This window comes from Limulus polyphemus, unplaced genomic scaffold, assembly GCF_000517525.1.
Source record: "Limulus polyphemus unplaced genomic scaffold, Limulus_polyphemus-2.1.2 Scaffold130, whole genome shotgun sequence".
Taxonomy (NCBI): domain Eukaryota; kingdom Metazoa; phylum Arthropoda; class Merostomata; order Xiphosura; family Limulidae; genus Limulus; species Limulus polyphemus.
Genome location: NW_013665740.1, coordinates 151,235 through 170,646, shown reverse-complemented (window position 1 = coordinate 170,646; position 19,412 = coordinate 151,235). Strand labels below are relative to the sequence as shown.

The 19,412-nt window shown below is 32.6% G+C and overlaps 1 protein-coding gene across 1 annotated transcript in view; it reads right to left on the bottom strand.

The window, feature by feature from the left end:
• The window catches only part of LOC106473431 (acetylcholine receptor subunit alpha-like 1), a 39,881-nt gene extending 21,577 nt beyond the window's left edge, over positions 1-18,304 (bottom strand). The window contains exon 1 of the mRNA XM_022402892.1: positions 17,829-18,304. Coding sequence (XP_022258600.1) covers positions 17,829-17,833 — 5 coding nt within the window. The 5' untranslated portion in view covers positions 17,834-18,304. The remainder of the gene's footprint in view (positions 1-17,828) is intronic.
• Positions 18,305-19,412: the final 1,108 nt, after the last annotated feature.

Here is a 19,412-nt window from a genome sequence, read left to right as displayed (position 1 = left end):
CATATAGCATATCATATACTTTACCATATAGCATATCATATACTTTACCATATAGCATATCATATTGATATCATATACTTTACCATATAGCATATCATATTGATATCATATACTTTATCATATAGCATATCATATTATTTACAGCTTGAAGTTTCAGTCTTCTTTTCTACATAAATGATAAAACGCCTATAGAGTTGTAACGTATAACACACCATTAACATTTAATAGCAAATATTAGGCAGTCTTGGAAAACTTGTAATCTTTTGATACAGTAGTACAACTACAGAATTGTATACCTATGTTATTAACACATACGTAATAGACTTTGGTTTGTTTTAAATTTCGCGCAAAGCTACATGAGGGCTATCTGTACTAGCAGCCCTAACTTAACAATGAAAGACTAGAGGAAAAACAGCTAGTCATCATCACCCACCGCCAACTCTTGGACTATTCCTTTACCAACGAATAGTGGGATTGACCGTGAAATTATAACGCTCTCACGGCTGAAAGTGCGAACGTGTTTTGTGGGACATGGATTCGGATCCGCGACCCTCAGATAGCGAGTAGAGCGCCCTAACCACCTGGCCTATGTAATAGAGATTTGGACTGATAATTGGATGGTCGTTACTCAGTCATTCCCTTTATTCGTTACCAGAAATTTTACATGTAAACTAACCTTTTGAATGTCATCAGAAATAATTTTAATTATCAGAGCGAACTAGCTGCACATAACAGATTTATAAAAATAATAATAATAATTTATCAAACAATGTAGGAAATTATCATACCGGTCTAATTAGGAGTATCTAATGCTATAATATTAATCACAAGAAACCCCAAATTTATAATGATTAGAATACATTAACTCAACTTTTCATCAACCTCGCTATCATTGATTACTTCGGCTAATATTCTCGGAATTGGACGTCCTTTTTTACTTTCTGAATAAAATAGATATAATTCCCAAATCTTTATCATAATATTGTTAGTAATTCTGTTTGTTTGTTTGTTTTTTTTTCGCTTCAATTTTCCTGGGTTCGAACTGACCAATAATAGGGACAAGTGGTCATATCAACGATAATTTTCCTCTTTTTCTATCTCAGCTGCTTGTAGAGTAAGGATTTCACGTAATAGTGTTATGATCTTACAAAGTTTGAGAAATAACTATATGTGTGTAGTGTTTTGTTGGTTTGTTTGTTTTAGTGCAAAGCTACACAAAAGGCTATCTGTGCTCTGCTCATCGCAAGATATCGAACCCCAGAATTTGGCATTGTAAGTATGTAAAGTTAGAACTAGCCAACCGATGACATATTCGTAGTAACGTAAGATAATATATTAATCTACTTTGAATTTAAATATCAAAGTGCAATGATTAGGTAAAAAAAAAACATCGGCAAAACATAATACAAGTTTGCCGTTTACAGTAAAACATAATGTTATAGATCCTTTGAAGTTTATATCTTCCTCCATTATTTTTTCATCTTTCGATATCTCTATATATTCATCCTATGCATCAAATCCCGAAAACTCGAAATTAATGAGTGATTTAATAAATTATCTAAAAAATCTAATTGGAAATATTGTAATTTACACAAACATGTAATACTTTCCTAGCCTATTTTCCATGAGAGATATTATATTAAAAACTTATTCTGTCTTTTACATAACTTCGCATCTAAATTCAATCAATTTCGCGATATGCGTCCCGTCTTCTCTAACCCTAGACTTTGTCAAAGAAACAAATGTCAATCACGTCCCTACAATTTAGTAAGATACCTTGTGGTGATAAAAGTGGTTGAAACCCACTTTGCAAAAATACAGACAAATACTAAAGTAAATTACACATTGCTCAAAGATGTAGATTTATGAAATTTCAGGTAACTAAATTTAAGGCATTTGAAAAAAAGGTCAGTCGTTTCTTACATAATGCAGCAACCAATGATCATATGCTAACTATAACTATAAAGTAATTCTTAATTGTACTTATGTAAGCCTTTGTGTTTACTTGATATTTGAGCTTAACCCACAACATTTCGCAAAACGACTTGACATTTTGGTTGAGGGCTTTTGACTACTATAAAATATTAACAAACAAAAATTCGAAAAAAATCTTGAGTTGAACCAACTCAATGGAGAATAGCTATTAAGTTTGACTAAATCGATTTACTTGAAAAATGTAGAGAACCATCCAAAATAACATCAAATTACTATTTCGGAGCTTTCAAAATGGAATCCTACTTGAAAGACAGATATTTGGGGTCTATCAGGGGTAAATTCACAAATTTGAAAGACAATTAGCATGGATATGTAAGGAATTGTTTTATCTACGATCATAATTTAAAATATGCATGTTGTTCACAGTTGAACAACTTGTTGTAACTTATAATGTCGTAGCTCATTTGTAACAGATTTTTTTAAATAGTCATGACACTGTAAACAATGCAAACATCTGTTTCCTTGTCACAATCGTAGCTAGCTGGAAGATATAGGGAATTTTTATGAAATACTAACTCAAGAAAATCTAGATATTATACAAAAGAATTAAAATGAAACTTCCTAGTATATTACAGCACCAACTACTCGCGTAATGGACTTCATCTTACGACTCCAACCTCTTCGTAATGATTCGACATATTTCCAGCAAGACGATTTATTTTATGTACAGATAGAATGCATAGCCCTCTATCTTCTTCTCTCATATTTTTATCTTTATTGAAAATTTTTATCTTAAACATTTTATCTGTGGCGCCAAGAAAACAGTACTTCTGGCACTATATTGACGACACTTAAGTCGTTTAGCCACTAAGCACTGAAACAATTGAAAACTTTCTCAATCACCTTAACTTGCAACATTAATTTCACCAAGAACGTTAAAAAACAAATTCTTATCTTATTCTGTTTTTGTCCAACGTCAATTCAATACCTTATATACCAGTGCTTCGCGGAAATGAATTAATAATATACTATGCTGATCAGGTCATTCTCAGAAAGTCAGCAAAATAATGCCTAAAGAAGCGAGTCACAAACTCTGTGACCAAAACAAACCTTCTCTAAAGATTTTGACTCACAGAAACACTTAGAAAATATTAATAATAAATAAAGTGTGCAAATAATTTCAGTTCCTGACAATTGTGCAGAAATATCAAAAACTTTAAACCAATGAACATATTGTTTAGCAAGATTCTTGCAGCGATGAATTTATTAAATACTTGTACCAGCGAGTTAGAGAACATATAGGTGCTTTTCAATTGATAAAGGCCAATATCTTCAAAAACAATTTCCGTTTGTTAACAGTTATTATATTGACTGGAATCACTACGAACACATTGGAAAAAAATCAGTAAATTAGAATGATAAAGGAAATATTGAACATATAAATTAAAAAACAAGTATAAACCTTGATTTCGATACTGACTGTCCTCAAACACTCTGATCGATATAGTTCATAGCTTCCTCGGAAGTTTCTGTTACACATCTCTCAAAATCCAGATATTTTGTTAATTAAATCCTCATCATAGGTGTAAGTTACCAGAAAACTTTTATCAAATTGAGGAAGTATAAAGGTACTTGAATCCCAATCTTAATTACCAATCAGAATACGTTATGAGTCAACTACTGCTAAAATAATCCTTTAAGGAACATCTATCTGTCATGTTTTAGTTTGATATACGAGTCTACACTCATATTTATCATTCAGCGGTTTTATTTTCTATAGAACAGCAATTTCATATACGTCATTTTTTCTTTATAAATGAAACACTATGTAAAAGGTAAGTTCGAATGCATTTCTAAGTAGTTGTGTTTTTTAAGGATAAATTATATATAATATTGCAAATATTTAGTTCTAGAGTAAGTTCCACATTGAGCCGTTTTACCCCATCAATCCATCAGTTCTGCCAGTCCTGGCGACGTATTCTCTAGAAGTGTTAATGGCAGACATCCGTAGTTTGGAAAGGGCGTTGTGACGATCAATTCCTGAAGAAGCATCCATTTTTCTCTGACGTATATCACCAGTACAATACCCATTCTGACGTAATCCATATAACTTGTTTTTCATCCGAATTTTTATATAATATTCAGACGAAGATGAATTTACTTTTATAACAAAGTAAAATCACAAGACACTTCAAAATATATACGTTTTAAATAATAATATCCAAACGTAATTTTTGTACGTAAGTTATTTAGTGAACAAAATCACATCAATCTATATAACATTTATACCAAAAACAAAGCAATATCTGAAATTAAGAGAAGAGAACACATATTTTAGTTGCATAACAACTACCACCACAAAATGTATAATAGTTCGTAAACGATATATATTTAATTAGTTTTACCGTATAACTAAACAGATCTGATTGCTAGGGCGAGTTATTTTAATACTCAAACACCTACATAAGCTACTTATATTGCTCCAACAAGAACGTCAACATTTACTTAACCTTAAAATACATTTCACAACCTATTTTGGAATTTCAACAATAGAATTATGTAACTAACGCCCTTAATTCTATGACACATTATCATTAAGACGTTATGTAATTGTGAATTTTCGAATGTTAAATGCAATCGCTAATTCTAATAGTCATTAACAAGTTAAGACTGAAGTTTTACTATTTGTTTTGCAGTTTGGGTATCGGATTAATATAATGAGAATTATTATCGATCGGTAATATTCCAATGCTCAAACTATTTGTAACCATAATATCTCTCTATCTATATCCAGTATGGCATGACCTGAACACTTTAGTGCAAGTTCTTCTATGTGAGAAATTGAAGTGTGAAGAGTCTTGATATGATTGGTAAAACATATAGTTTTCCTGGGCTTTTAATGGAAACTCTTGAAATGAAATCAGCGTGTGATTCGTATGTTTAATGTAACTTGGTAGAGATGCTGCTACGGAAGACATAATTTTATCTAATCAATATGACAAGTTTTTAGTTACAGGCTAACACAGTATGAAGGCTTAGGATTCTTTCTTTGAGAATGTTAGATAAAAGTAAAAAAGTGTTTGTTTTTCGGATATTCGCGTAAAGCTACTCAAGAGTTATCTGCTCTAGGCGTCCGTAATTTTGATAGACTAGAGAGAAGGCAGCTAGTCAACTGCATCCATCGTCAACTCTTCTGTTACTTTTATCTGACTGAATAATAGGAACTTAACACGTCACCAAAGTGCGCGATGTTCTTTCAGATCTAAAGTCCGGCATGCTGCCCACTGTGCCACGTTCGGTTCACAGCTTAACTGAACACACTTCCTTCCTATAATTTTAATATATATATATACTTTCCTGTACTGACAGTTATCTACAAGTTTAAATTTGCTGTTTGTTTATTTTATTTTATCTCAATTTAATTTTTATTTTACTTAACTAATGTTTTTCTCATTCATTAATTCACATAAAACTTTTAAGTAACGCAATATTATTAAACTGCACACGTATTGTTACTCCTGTTTACTAAAGCATATATGTTATAGTAACCCAAGCTCTTCTATCCACAATTTGTTGTCAAGTTCCATCCTCCTCTGTCCTATTCTCTTGGTTCTGAGGAAGAACAATTATCTGGAACGTTACCTATAATAATGAATACATCTTTTACTAGCAATATTAAACCAATTTGCTTTCAGGACTAATCTATCGACTTGGCCAATCTACCCAAATGGAGTAAAGTAAAGAATATATGCCTCGTTACAAATGTTGTATGTCTACATTATTATTTTAGAACACCGGACTTGCGTCACACGTATGCGCATTGAGGTCAGAAGGATAAGATTAGGCAGCAGAGCAGCATGTATCGATTTTATGGAATGGATTGTTCGTTATTAAACAATATTTTGCTTTGAAAATTGTTTGGAGTTAATGTATCAGTTATAAAGAATAGCTTATCGCCGAAATATATTAAAATCAACTGAATATTGAATGGCTGACAATTTTCCTGAAGAGATAAAATTTCTCATATCAGGTTTGAATGAAAGGTTGTACGAATATAGTGATAAATATAATCGATCATATATGATATATTATTACTATACAACAATTCCTAAAATGTTCGTCTTGTTTCTTTATTGTTAAACACAAATCTACACGATGGACTACCTATGCTGTGTCTACCTCATGTATCGAAACCCGATTGCTATTGTTATAAGCCTTCAGACTTACCTCTGACCCATCAAGGAACAATTCCTAAGATGAATCACGCTATTTGCTCGCCCAAATAAATATAATTATTTCTGAAATGGTTTCAGAATAGATAAATATAGAATGTATATTATTTAATAATTTGGTTACAGGTATCTTCTCACATAATGATAAACAGAGACATTTATGCCATAATATTTTGTTATGACAAGTGTACTACAAAATGGGCACGAAAAACATCAGTGTATGTTGCTTTTGCATTACATAAAACCATTTGAAACAAACTTTATTTCTATAGTATACTTCCAGTACTCAAATTAATCTACAGCGTTATCATTTAATAATATTTATTTATCTATCTCAGTCTCGTTATTATAATTCCACTTTTGATCAGCTACATTAAGCACATGATGCTCAGATGGTGTTGGGATTTGTCATGGTGAAGACGGAAATCAAGACACTATAAAGAAAATACAACTAGAGAACAATTTCCTAATGTTTTTACCCTTAAGCGACACTATCAATTCCAGTCACATACTGAATGACCAACTGTTTCTATGACGTAGGAGTTCCATAGTGAGTAGACATTTTTTGCCACATACTGCGATTGTCATGTTCGTGATGGAACAGAACGTATAACTATCACCATTTGAGAGATGTTCTTGGGTATATTACTTCACATCTTCCCGCTGATAATGCAAACAGTTATACATAAATAAAGTCTCCAGAAAGCTTGAGGAAGGCAGGCAATGCAGCAGAAGTCGTATGCAGTTATAGACGTACAATGAGTCTAGTTTCTTTTTGGAATCTTTTTTGTTGGGATGAAAATGGCAGCATTTTCTTTCTTCCTCCTAATGTTTGTAGGCCAGCTTTGACTATAATACACTTCATAACGTGTAAGCTGCTTTTAAGTAATCTCCACTGCATGAATTCATCTAAAGCTCACAACTGTTTGTCCTGCTATTTACGGACTCAGCAACATAACTGACTTGGTACGTTAATTCTGAAATGATTTACGTCCTTTAATGGATAATGTTTTCTCGCCTTTTTTTTTAGATAATCTAGTATTTTACTTTTAAAGATTATATCTTGTAACAATTCTATGCTGCCACAGAAGCCATGGAAACAATAAGCCTTCCTCTTGCAATCCCTTTTTAAGTTGCTCCATGCTTGTTAACATAACGTTTTTCAAAACAGTTTGTTCGTTTTGAATTTCGAGCAAAGCTACACGAGGGCTATCTGTGCTATCCGTCCCTAATTTAGCAGTGAAAGACTAGAGGGAAGGCAGCTGGTCATCCCCACCCACCGCCAACTCTTGGGCTACTCTTTTATCAACGAATGTGTGATTGACCGTCACATTATAACGCCCACACGGCTGAAAGGGCGAGCATGTTTGGTGGGACGAGGATTCGAACCCGCGACCCTCAGATTATGACTGGCTTTTCAAAGCGAAAGTGTGTCTGTCGTTCCTTCACATATGACACCAAGACAGGATCTCTGCACTCGTCTAAAACTCTGAAATTTCTTACAAAAGCATTTATCATTTTATTATTGAGCGAAAATATTAATTTTCCAATTGAGTTCGAAGAAAATAAAGAGACTAGACACAATTTAAGCACAATGAAGTAATTTTTATTTAAAATAACAGTCAAGGCTTAAAACAAGTGTATCGTTTGGGAAACTTTTTTGAAGAGCTCTCATATAAAAAGTTCATTAAATCTAAATCAAATCAGAATCCTTATCTGTTCCAGACTGAGAAAATGTGGCATTATATATAAAAGACCATAATGGTATTTCTTTCATGATGCAGGGGCTATACCCACATAACAGATGCTCACTTTTACAACAAATAAATGAAACTGTATCCTGTCAGTGGAAAAGATAGTATCTAGTTCGATATGTTATGTTTAAATTATGTGGCATCCTAGCTGAGTGACCTAGTTCAGTAGATAACTGGGTTAAGAGGAGAATTCAGTGACCCTCTTGACCAATATTCTATATTAAGAATATGTGAACTGTATGAAAATGCAGAATTTTTCAAAAAACATTAAATAGGAGAGTATGAAACACATAGTGTACCTGCATATCACACTATTATGAGATTTTGATCGCATAGCTTATTTTGTAGATATTGACTTTCATCATAGGCCAGGGCTACATTCCTTTCTCTTCACAACACTCCATGAATCCTTCCTTTCATCAGTACAAGCCTGTGACAAGCTAAGGGTCTCGAACATCTCGGAGCTAACCATATTTGACACCAAAAATGTGTGTTTGCTCCAGAAACCTACAGGATGTTACTGCCTGAAAAGCCACGTCATAAAAATTTTCGTTTCGATCACTAGGAGAAATATGTGCCCGCACCTATGACATATAGTGTAAATGCAACTGTAAATAGCACCAATCCATTTAATTAGCATTATTAAGCATTTTGTGAATAAATTAGTGCACCTGTCCAATGTAAATACACTCAGTGTTGAATATTTTTCATCATGCCCTCACATTTTCATACACATTTTTTATCTACGAAGTTTGAGAAGACTGATGTCTCTATAGAACAATGAGTTTAAGTTTGCCACAAATTAATATCTCCTTATTCATAACGTTCATAAGAAGTTTCAATTCTGTGCTTAAAAAAGGGACTTGTTCAAATCAAATCATCTTTCTCCTTTGTATTTGTTGTGTTTAAGAGCAACTTTGGAGCACAATGTTATCAACATAAGAGTTTGTTATTAATTTTTATGTTGAAGATTACAACAGCCATTGAAACCATATTTCCATCCAAATGTTCTTTTGTGAAATAGTGGGCTATATAGGGCCTATAAAACATTTTTATAGAACTTCTGTATAGATCTTTTTGTGAATTAATATTTTCTTATTCCTTAGAAACAAGTGTTCGACATTAGTTAAGGAACAAGATAAGTTTAATGAAAAACATATTGGCAACAATTATATTTATAAAACCAAATTGTTTACAGTCAAAAATGCAATATGTTTTATCTTTCACGAACTCAGTAATGTTGCACTCTAAAAACCTGAGTCATAGAAATGTTGTGATTAATTATACCTTTCTGCAATGTTTATGATGACCGTTAACACAATAAAAATTACACTATTTGAAACATATATGCACATATATTCAAACACATACTTCTTGTCAAATGACAAGTAGAAATTGTGTAAATAGAATAGTAGGTCCTCAGGTACCAAATTTCTTAGTACATAGATATCTCAAATGATACATTTTCACATACGTGATCATGACCTGAACATCCACCTAGCTGCAAGATGAACATATCATAATATACTAATACTAGCTCCCACAACCTATTTCCATGAAAACACAGTGCCTCGGTTTGTTGCGGTTCATTCCTTATTCTTCAGTTTATTATAGTTTGTTTTATTGATGAGTGAATGTAAAGTATAAATTGTATCCTAAACTGAAACATACGAAAAACCAATCTGAATATCACATATATCAGCAATAAACCACTAAACTTGCAGCTTGGTTCAGCGTTTGTGTTCTTACTGAACCACTAAATAGATTAAACGTCAAACCAGAAGTGTGAAAAAACGAAGCTTTGGTTTATTTTAGTAGACATTGGTAGACAGTCTAGATTTCGATTTATCTAATTATATATATTGTAACATAATACTTTTCTCTCATCTTCACGACGTATTTCATTCATGTTCCTTTCGATTCTAAGAGGTTGAAGCTTTGTTTGATTGAAATGTGTACAGAGAGAATATCTGTAATACTTATATTTTAAAAATATAATAACAGTGCCACTTTGAAAAATAAATTGAAAAAAATATCAGATTAATGTAATTACGCACGAATCAAACCATAATTGATACGTATATTTTCTAAATATAAATATCATTCCCAAAAAACATAAAAGTCACTCTTTCTTCCTTTATCCGAGTTTCTTTGAAACTTTTCCCTTCATTTATTGTCTCTACAGTTCACGTGCGAAAAAAAATATGTTAATTTTGGCATCTAGATTGAAGAGGTTGTGAGAAGGTTAATATAATAATTTGTAAGTATCTAATATATATCTTAAATTATTGTATTAGTTGATATTGTATTATTGCCTGAATATAAAATAGTTAAGAAATAATAAACATTTTTACATTTAAAAAGGATAGATAGATCAAGAGACCCTTTCCATAGCTTGATGTTTTAGGGAAACCGAAATGACAATCATTAATTTTTTTCTTTGTCTAATTAATTACCAAAGCATGTAAATACATGAATCCACGATTATTTAATATCAGACACATTAAACGTTTATGATAGGCTCCTGTGGACTACCCCAGGCAGTTCCAATCAGGAAAATGAATTACAATACTTACAGCGGTAAATATGATTACAGAGTATGAAAAGGTTTATATAAAGTTTCATTTATTCTTCATACAGTTTTGTAAGAAACAGTAATAATTCCAGATATAATTAAACAGTTTTGACATTAACATTTTAATAAAGACGTTACAAACCTAGAGGGTAAATAAAGATATTATAGACTACTATAGATTGATTAAAAATTAGCAGCATGATAAGTCTCATGAAGAAATTATCAAGTATGTTTTATTTCATCAAGTCTACTTCCATAGCTGCTGACCTGTCACAGAACATGATTTCGACCAGGAAATGGATGTTTGTGATTTCTACTTGTAACATATGAACATTCGTTTCTTGCAGAATGTCCCTAGGGAAGATAGATTTTCTAGAGTACATGGATATCTTCGCTGTTGTGTGTTGCTTTTGTTCCGATTCTTTTGTCAGATCGGTGACAGTTTTATCCCCACAGGGTACGATGTAATTCATCCTGAATAGAGAACGCTTTTTCATTTAAAACTTTGCTAATAGAACAGAAGTGTAATTTGATTTTACAATTTATATATTTTATCTGAGAGTTATCAGTCTTTTTTCAATCAAAGAAATGTGTCATATACGTTTTATATTTATTTGTAATGACACTTGCTTCACTCAAACAATGATAACTGGCTAAAACAAATGCCATTAAAATGTCTCTTTTGTGAACTTATAATTGTTTTGGAAAAGGGGATAAATAGAAATTATATAAATACAAACTATTTCATTTTTCTCTAACTATATTACTTTGTTGCAATATTCAAATACCTTCTTTAATAAAACGAGTTTTTTTCTATTTTGGGGTTCTTTATTATTTTTGAAGTACTGAACACTTATTTGTGGTATTTTGCTAAATTCCGAAAAGAAAATAGACCAATTTTCCACAAATATTTTGATGATCCCCAGGTTTGTTTTAGGCTTCGGTATGTCATGTGGACTAGGCTTCAGTATGTCATATGGACTAGGCTTCAGTATGTCATGTGGACATGGTACTAATTTCTGATTTGGTTAAAGAAATCTTAAATAAAATTGCCATACACTTCTAATCAGCACGTCAGTGTAACCGTTTAGCACTATCTCAAAGCACATTGACTGGTTTCAGAGTAGCAGTATCGTTGTCCTGAAACGACTCAAATATCAGCCGCATGTAAACTTTTCGAGATTATCCGTATTGATATTTTCAACACATTAGACGATAGCTTTCTAATTTTCAGCAGTTGGCCGAGATTATAAAACAATAGTAGTACAAATTGTAATAGATACTTGATGAAAACGATTTTAGAGTATGTCTCGCAGTGTATAGCATCAGACTTTCAGGCCAAGAGATGTTCAACGGTACTTTGAGACAGTAGTGTGCAGGTATTTTTGAGAGGGTAATATATATATATATATATATATATATATATAATATTTATTTTATAGGTAATGTCGAGTTTTTGCTTCATATGTAAAGAGTGACCAAAAAATTCGACTAATCGACTATTCGTCTGGAAAACTTGTCACCATGGCATCATTTGTATCTACAGTCACTTGATGGAATGCGAATCCACCTTCCAAAAACATATACTTAATGAACAACGGGATGGAAATTCAATTAGATTCGGTCAAACTATATGACTACTTCTTTAGAATGAATAATAGAAAATAAGATAAAACTCAAAATTGCAATTAACAGTTTACATAACGAAAAATCAGGAACTTTGTGAAAGCTCTAAACTAAAATTCGAAAGAAGTACATAAATTCTGGCACGAAATGTATTTTAAAAAAACGTAACTTTTGTGTTTTGTTAAAAGCGAATTGAGGAAAAGTTGTCACACGGTAGTGGATAAATCGATATAGTGTCAATGCTGTGATCCTCACATTGCAAACCTAAGCATTTTGAATGAAAAATAACACTCATCTTCCATTTAGCTGAAGGATTTTAACATTTTCTGTGGTAAGCAAAGTATCAAGAAATTATAACTATGCGTTTGTTAAAAGCTTTAACGTAAAAAAAAATATTGTTTAAATCATCAGTTGATCAATTTCCGATCACAAGAAAGCTGCCGATTTAGATCAAAACTAAAAATCAATTAGTCAACTATATTTTAGTACATTATTATTCATAAACACAATAATGCATTATTTCGTCAATTAGATATCATCACTTTTAGAAATATTGTTGGTAGTAAAAACCAGTTTTAAGAGGTTCAGGGATATTGCTTAGGAGATCTACCGTAATCCTAAATCCACACATATTAAGCTAGCAATGCAAAACAACACCTATCATAAAGTTAATATAATAGAACTAGATATATTAAGCATTCTGTTGGTTAAAGTAAAGTTAAAGAAATAATACAGTATATCTACTTATGGTATACGCCAACACTAATTGTTAGTTTGAAGTGCTGTCGTAGGTTCATAGATCGTTAAACAACTTAACATCAGTATGATTGTGTATAAGTAAAATCTTCCACATTCCTTCGTCAAAGGCCCGGTGTGGCCAGGTGGTTAGGACTCTTGAGTCGCAATCTGAGGGTCGCCGGTTCGAATCCCCGTTACACTAAAGATCCTTGCCCTTTCAACCGTGAGGGCGTGATATAATGTGACGATAAGTCCCACTATTCGTTGGTAAAAGTGTAGCCTAACAGTTGGCGGTGGGTAGTGATGACTGGCTGCCTTCCCTTTAGTCTTAGACTGCTAAATTAGGGAAGGCTAGCGAAGATAGCCCTCGTGTAGCTTTGCGCGAAATTCAAAAACAAACAAGCAATCCTTCCTAAAGGCGTCTTATGACCAATCAACAGCCATTAAGCAGCTCCGACGGTGTAACTTAACATGTGAGATACAATGCTATAGCACATGTTACCGTCTAGATGTAGAGTCAAGTACCAGGATAGTACCAATGGTACTGCCAAATACTAATGCTTATACGGATACAAATAACAGATGATAAGAAATTAAATGAACACCAGAACAATAAAATAAATACCTAGAATATTGGTGGTCTTATAAAAAATTTTGTCATCTTAAATGTAGTAAAAAGAAAAATAATACATTAGACATGCTATGAGGTGTCAAATACAGTTGATCTGTATTTATTATTAAATGAAGTTAAATCTTCTGTGACCTGGTATGACCTAGTGGTTAAGGTGCTCGACTCGCAATCTGTGGGTTGCGGGCTCAAATCCAGCAGCTTAACACTCTGGCCGTTTCAGCCACGAGAGAGTTATAGTGTGGTAATGAAACCCACTTTTCGTTGGTAAAAATTAGCCCAAGAATTGGCGATGTTTCGTAATGACTCTATTCTATCACTTAATAATTAGCGCAGATATTCCTAGAATACCTTTTCGCCAAATTCAACAAACACACACAAAATGATTTGTAAGAGCCAAAAAGTAAATGCGATGAGACTAGATAGCGTTCAATAATGATAATACTGTCATAAGACATTAGTATTAGGCCAGTTATAGTCTTTATCTATTCCCTCAGGGATTTTTAAGAAGAACAATGGTGTATAATAAATTTCAACCACACTTTGTTCAGCCTATCCATTGCCGAAGAAGCGTTTCAGTCAATATAAAGTTCATTAGGCTAGCTGGGATACAATAAACACAGTAGTTGTCGAAACACTATTTTTATAAGCGATTTGTTATAACAACAAATTCTATGGTGTAAACACATTTTCTAATTTGACGAAGCATGATTATATTTATTTAGAGATGTCATAATACATAAGCATTAGAACAGTTATAGTATAATATAAGATACGTCATTATACCTATATGAAGTGAAAGAAAATTACTTATTTCAAATTTTGCCGAAACTAGTTGTGTACCATATATTTGCTTTGGAGGGTTTCTTAGAGCTATAAGTACAATACTTTTTTTTTTGTACAATCTATGTAAAATGTCTGTCATTAACATAATGGGGGGGGGACCACTATAAAGTTTGATTAACGAAGTTAATATATTTTAACACAATTGATTATTGGATTATTTCTTACCTGAATAATGGAAAACATACATAGAGCGTAATTACCTTGTAAGTTCGTTTACGTAAGGTTTTACAATAAGACAATTATATGAAGCTCTTTTTACAGGAGTTCGTTCTTGCATTACTGACACATTTGTCACTTATTTCGTTTACAAATTGTAAACATTTATTATAGAAAACTTTTATACACATTATGGATATGTGTAATAAATTTGGGCAAACTATTTTTTATAATTAAGCTTATATGTGTGAAGTATGGCTTATTAAAGTATTAAGATTTAATATTTCGTAATTTTATTGTAGGTGTGAAATTACTTTTTACCGACGAAGGGTATGAATACACATTTTTCATTGTAGTTCCTCTATCAGTACTTCATTTTGAGATAGTTCTTGCACTCTTTAGTTTTAACCATTTTTGTTGCATATTTGGATCATAAATTTTCAAGTTATGTTTTCATCACTTGATGACTATATACGTATTTATTCTACAATTATCATTAGGTGTTGGTTTTCAGTCATCATAATTGTCAATAATTAGCAATTAATGGATTTCATACGAAAGCTTTTGATTGCCAAACACTTTCGCCTATAAATACCATTTATCATTTATGCATATTATTTGATTTTTTTATTATTATTATAAAGCTAAATTTATACTTTAAAGTATATTTTTCAACAAAACAATTACTAATGATAGAAGTCACTTTCTTTGTGTTTTTTTCTTTTTTAACTGCTCAAACATTTGTGTCTGCGACTGTTTATACAGTGCCTTGCAAAAGTATTCACCCCTACCAATAATGTCACATTTCTATGAAAACAAATAACGTAAACAAATTTTTTTAATTGACTTGTTTTTATCCAAAACCCTAATGATCAAACTTAACACTGTTATGTGTGAAGGAGGTTGAATGTCAGCAAAACCTTCAAAGAAATATATATAAACTAAAATTTGATGATTGCATAAGTATTCAGCCCATAATTCAGTAGTTGGTAGAAGCATCTTTGGCAACAATTACTGCTGTGAGTCTTTTTGGACAGGTCTCTACCAGCTTTCCACATTGGGATGGTGTAATTTTTGCCCATTCTTCCTGGCAAAATTGCTCCAATTCTGACAAGTTCTTTGGGGATCATTGGTGAACTGCAATCTTCAAGTCTCACCATAAATTTTCTATTGAATTGAAATCAGGACTTTGACTAAGCCACTCCAGGACATTCACTTTCTTCTTTTAAAACCACTCCAGTGTGGCTTTGGCCTTGTGCTTCGAGTCAATGTCTATTGAAATATGAATTTTCAACCCAGTTTTAGATTCTTGGCTGATTCAAGCAGGTTTTTTTCTAGGATTCGCCTGTCCTTTACACCATCCATTTCCCTTCATTCCTGACAAGCTTCCCAGTCCCAGTCCTTGTTGATGAGAAGCATCCCCATAACATGATGCTGCCACCACCATATTTGACAGTTAGGATGATGTTGAGCGGGTGATGTGTTATGTTAGGCTTGCGCAAGACTTAACGCTTTGAATTTAGACCAAAAAAGCTCAATTTTTGTCTCGTTTAACCAAAAAACCTTCTGAAAAAATGCTTTATCCTTTACATGCTTTGTCGCAAACTCCATACGAGATTTAAGAAGATTATTTTTCAATAATGGCTTCTTTCTTGCCACTCGTCCTCACAGGCCAGCTTTATGCAGGGACGGTAATACTGTCGATGTATGATCTTTGACTCAGACATGGAACAAAGTCACTGTTGGCTTTACAGTGGTATCCCTAACCAGTTTACTGCTTATCCGTCTGATTAGTTTGGAAGGGTGGCCTGATCTGGGTTGTGACTGAGTAGTATGAAGCACATTCCACTTCTTAATGATGGACTTCATCGTACTCAAAGGGACAATAAGCGATTTTAAAATGTTCTTGTAACCTTCTACTGATCTGTGTTTCTCTACCACTTTATCACTGACTTGCTTGGGATGTTCCAGCCTTCATGGCTAGTTTGTCGTATCACTATGTGAGTTGTAGCTTGAACAGATGCATTTACTCTGAAGTCAAGTTAAACCACTTTGAATACACACTGAGACCATTAATTACACTAATTCTGTGACCTTTCAAACTAATCTTTTGCACCTGAACTAACTTAGGGTTGCCTTAGCAAAGGGTTTGAAATACCAATGAAATTATGAATATTCTAATTTTATTAGAAAATCTAACTTACTTACATAATATCAGCGTTTTTGTTTTTTATCTTTCTCAGTTTGGAGTAGATTATGTAAATTCTAAATATAAAGTACCATTTGAAAGTTTCATGATTGCAAGCTCGGTGGCAACAAAATGTGGAAACTTCGCAGAGTGTGAACACTCTTACAAGACACTGTATGTATATACATAAAATCTGAAGCCAATAGCTTCTAAATGAACATCATCACATACTCGTACTAAACTAATCAATAGCTACTTTTTCTAGAGTTTTTGTTTTAATACGATGAGTAGTTCTGTTATTTCAATGACATGTAATTGAAGAACCACTAACCACGAAAAGAATAGACTTAACAAATAAAAAATTCCTCATCATAGACAAAGGTAAGTCTTCTGTTGGTATCAGCCAGTTCTTTCAAACTACTTAAAACAACTCCCTAAGAAGAATTAAGAATTTTTCAAAATAGATTAACACTTGAAACACCCAATCCTGTAACCGAGCGCTGAAACAAACATAACAGTGTTTATTCATCGAAATAGTAACACATCATTCTTATTCTTTGAGATAGCGCTGAAAAATAAAAAAAAATCCAATCAGAGACAGTTTGTTATACAAACATTCAGTGATATACTGAGGGTCGTTGTACAAACAATCAGTGATATATTAAGGGTCGTTATACAAACATTTGTACAACGACTCTCAGAATATCACGGAATGTTTGCATTACGATCCTTAGTATAGCACTGAATGTTTGTACAACGACTCTCAGAATATCACGGAATGTTTGCATTACGATCCTTAGTATATCACTGAATGTTTGTACAACGACTCTCAGAATATCACGGAATGTTTGCATTACGATCCTTATTATATCACTGAACATTCAGTGATATACTAAGGATCGTAATGCAAACATTCAGTGATATACTGAGAGTCGTTGTAAAAACATTCAGTGATATACTAAGGATCGTTATGCAAACATTCAGTGATATACTGAAAGACGTATACAAACATTCAGTAATATATTAAGAGGCGTTATACAAACATTCAGTTATATACTAATGGTGGTTATACAAACATTCAGTGATATATTAAGGATCGTTATACAAACATTCAGTAATATACTAAGGGTGGTTATACAAATAAACTTACCACATCTATCAACTGAGAGAGTTTCAATCCCATTTTAACGGTGAGCCTATCCGAGTTGTTTCCCACAGGTCGAATCAAAGAGTTATAACCGTAGATCAGGTCATCGTAAAGCCGCTTAGAGTCAGAACTGGTTTCACTACCATCTCCATAAACCCACAAAATTGCAAGTATCAAAAATATTAAACATTTTATTTTACATTTATTCATAGCTACTATAACACAACGAAGTGTTCTGGCAGAAACGCTTACGATAGTTCTATACTAATGCTAGTTGTAGTAACAGTCTGCTTCTGCTAAAACTCAAGCTTTCGATAACGATTTTAGTACTAAGCCAGGATGAAGAGCATGGTAAACCCACGGAAGTGTGCCGGTGCTGCTCTCACAAAGCTGTCATGATGGAAAGCCTATTCGCTTCTACAGCATCCCCAAAAGACCTTACACGATCAATAGGAAAGAACAGACAGGAAATATATATCTGAAGCGGTCTCTAAAACTAGCAGTACCTTTCCCGCTATACATACTCCAAGATTTTTGCATTACATGAGGTTTGATTAGAGCGCCCTCTGTCATATAATTATTATTTGACTCGAAACGAAGTATGTATTTCGTATTCATGAATCTAATTTTGCAATGTAACTTTATCATGTTTTCTTCAGTAACCTTGAACTAAAAAGTCATCTATGTACTTTTAAGAATTATCTTCAATGGATCATTTCGTTAACCGTAATAAAAATTAAAAACAATTACATAATTTGTTGTACAAACACAACTCAAACTTTCATATAGTTTGAAAACATTTAGTATGCAACTTTAGAAGTGAATTGTATAATACATAGTGTGAACACGTGTACAAATAGATATAAATATTTTACTGTTTCTCAACATAGTATAAACCGCTTTTACTTACTTTAAACACCTGACTCACTAAAATAACAAACTGATAATCTTCACATGGTCGATTTTAACAAAAACGCAGTATAACCAACTCTCGTGAAATCACGTCTTTAAAACTATGCATACGAGAAGTTCATCCGGCAATATCCTAATTACTGAACGTTAACAGACATGAGATACGCTATTTCATCAACGGCACACAAAATACGATTAACGCTTAACGATTCACTGCATGGAGTGAACAAATCATAGGCTCTATTAGGAAGGATTTAATGGAAATCTTCTCGTTTCTTTTCAGGTTAGTCGTAGTTAAAGATTTTGCATGAAAGGAAATCTGTTTGTAAGCAAAATACGCAGAGTACAGATGATAATTTGATAATTAAGTCACATACGCATCATTTTATGTCCACTTTCTTAATCAAAGCAGCGCTTAACATGAAACTTCTAAAGATAATGTTTACCACGTAGATTTTATAATGATCTCCATTGTTTACATAAAGACCCTGTAAAATTACTTCCAGAACATAAACTTAAAATTTAAACCTAGACTGATTTTATCTGTCAAGTATATCTATTGTTTAATGATTATTAGTAATAACTGTCGGAAAGAAGGAATTATTAGGTTTAATAAGAAAATATATAGACAAAAATAAAGCTGAACACTTACAAGTACCTACTTTAAACAATAAT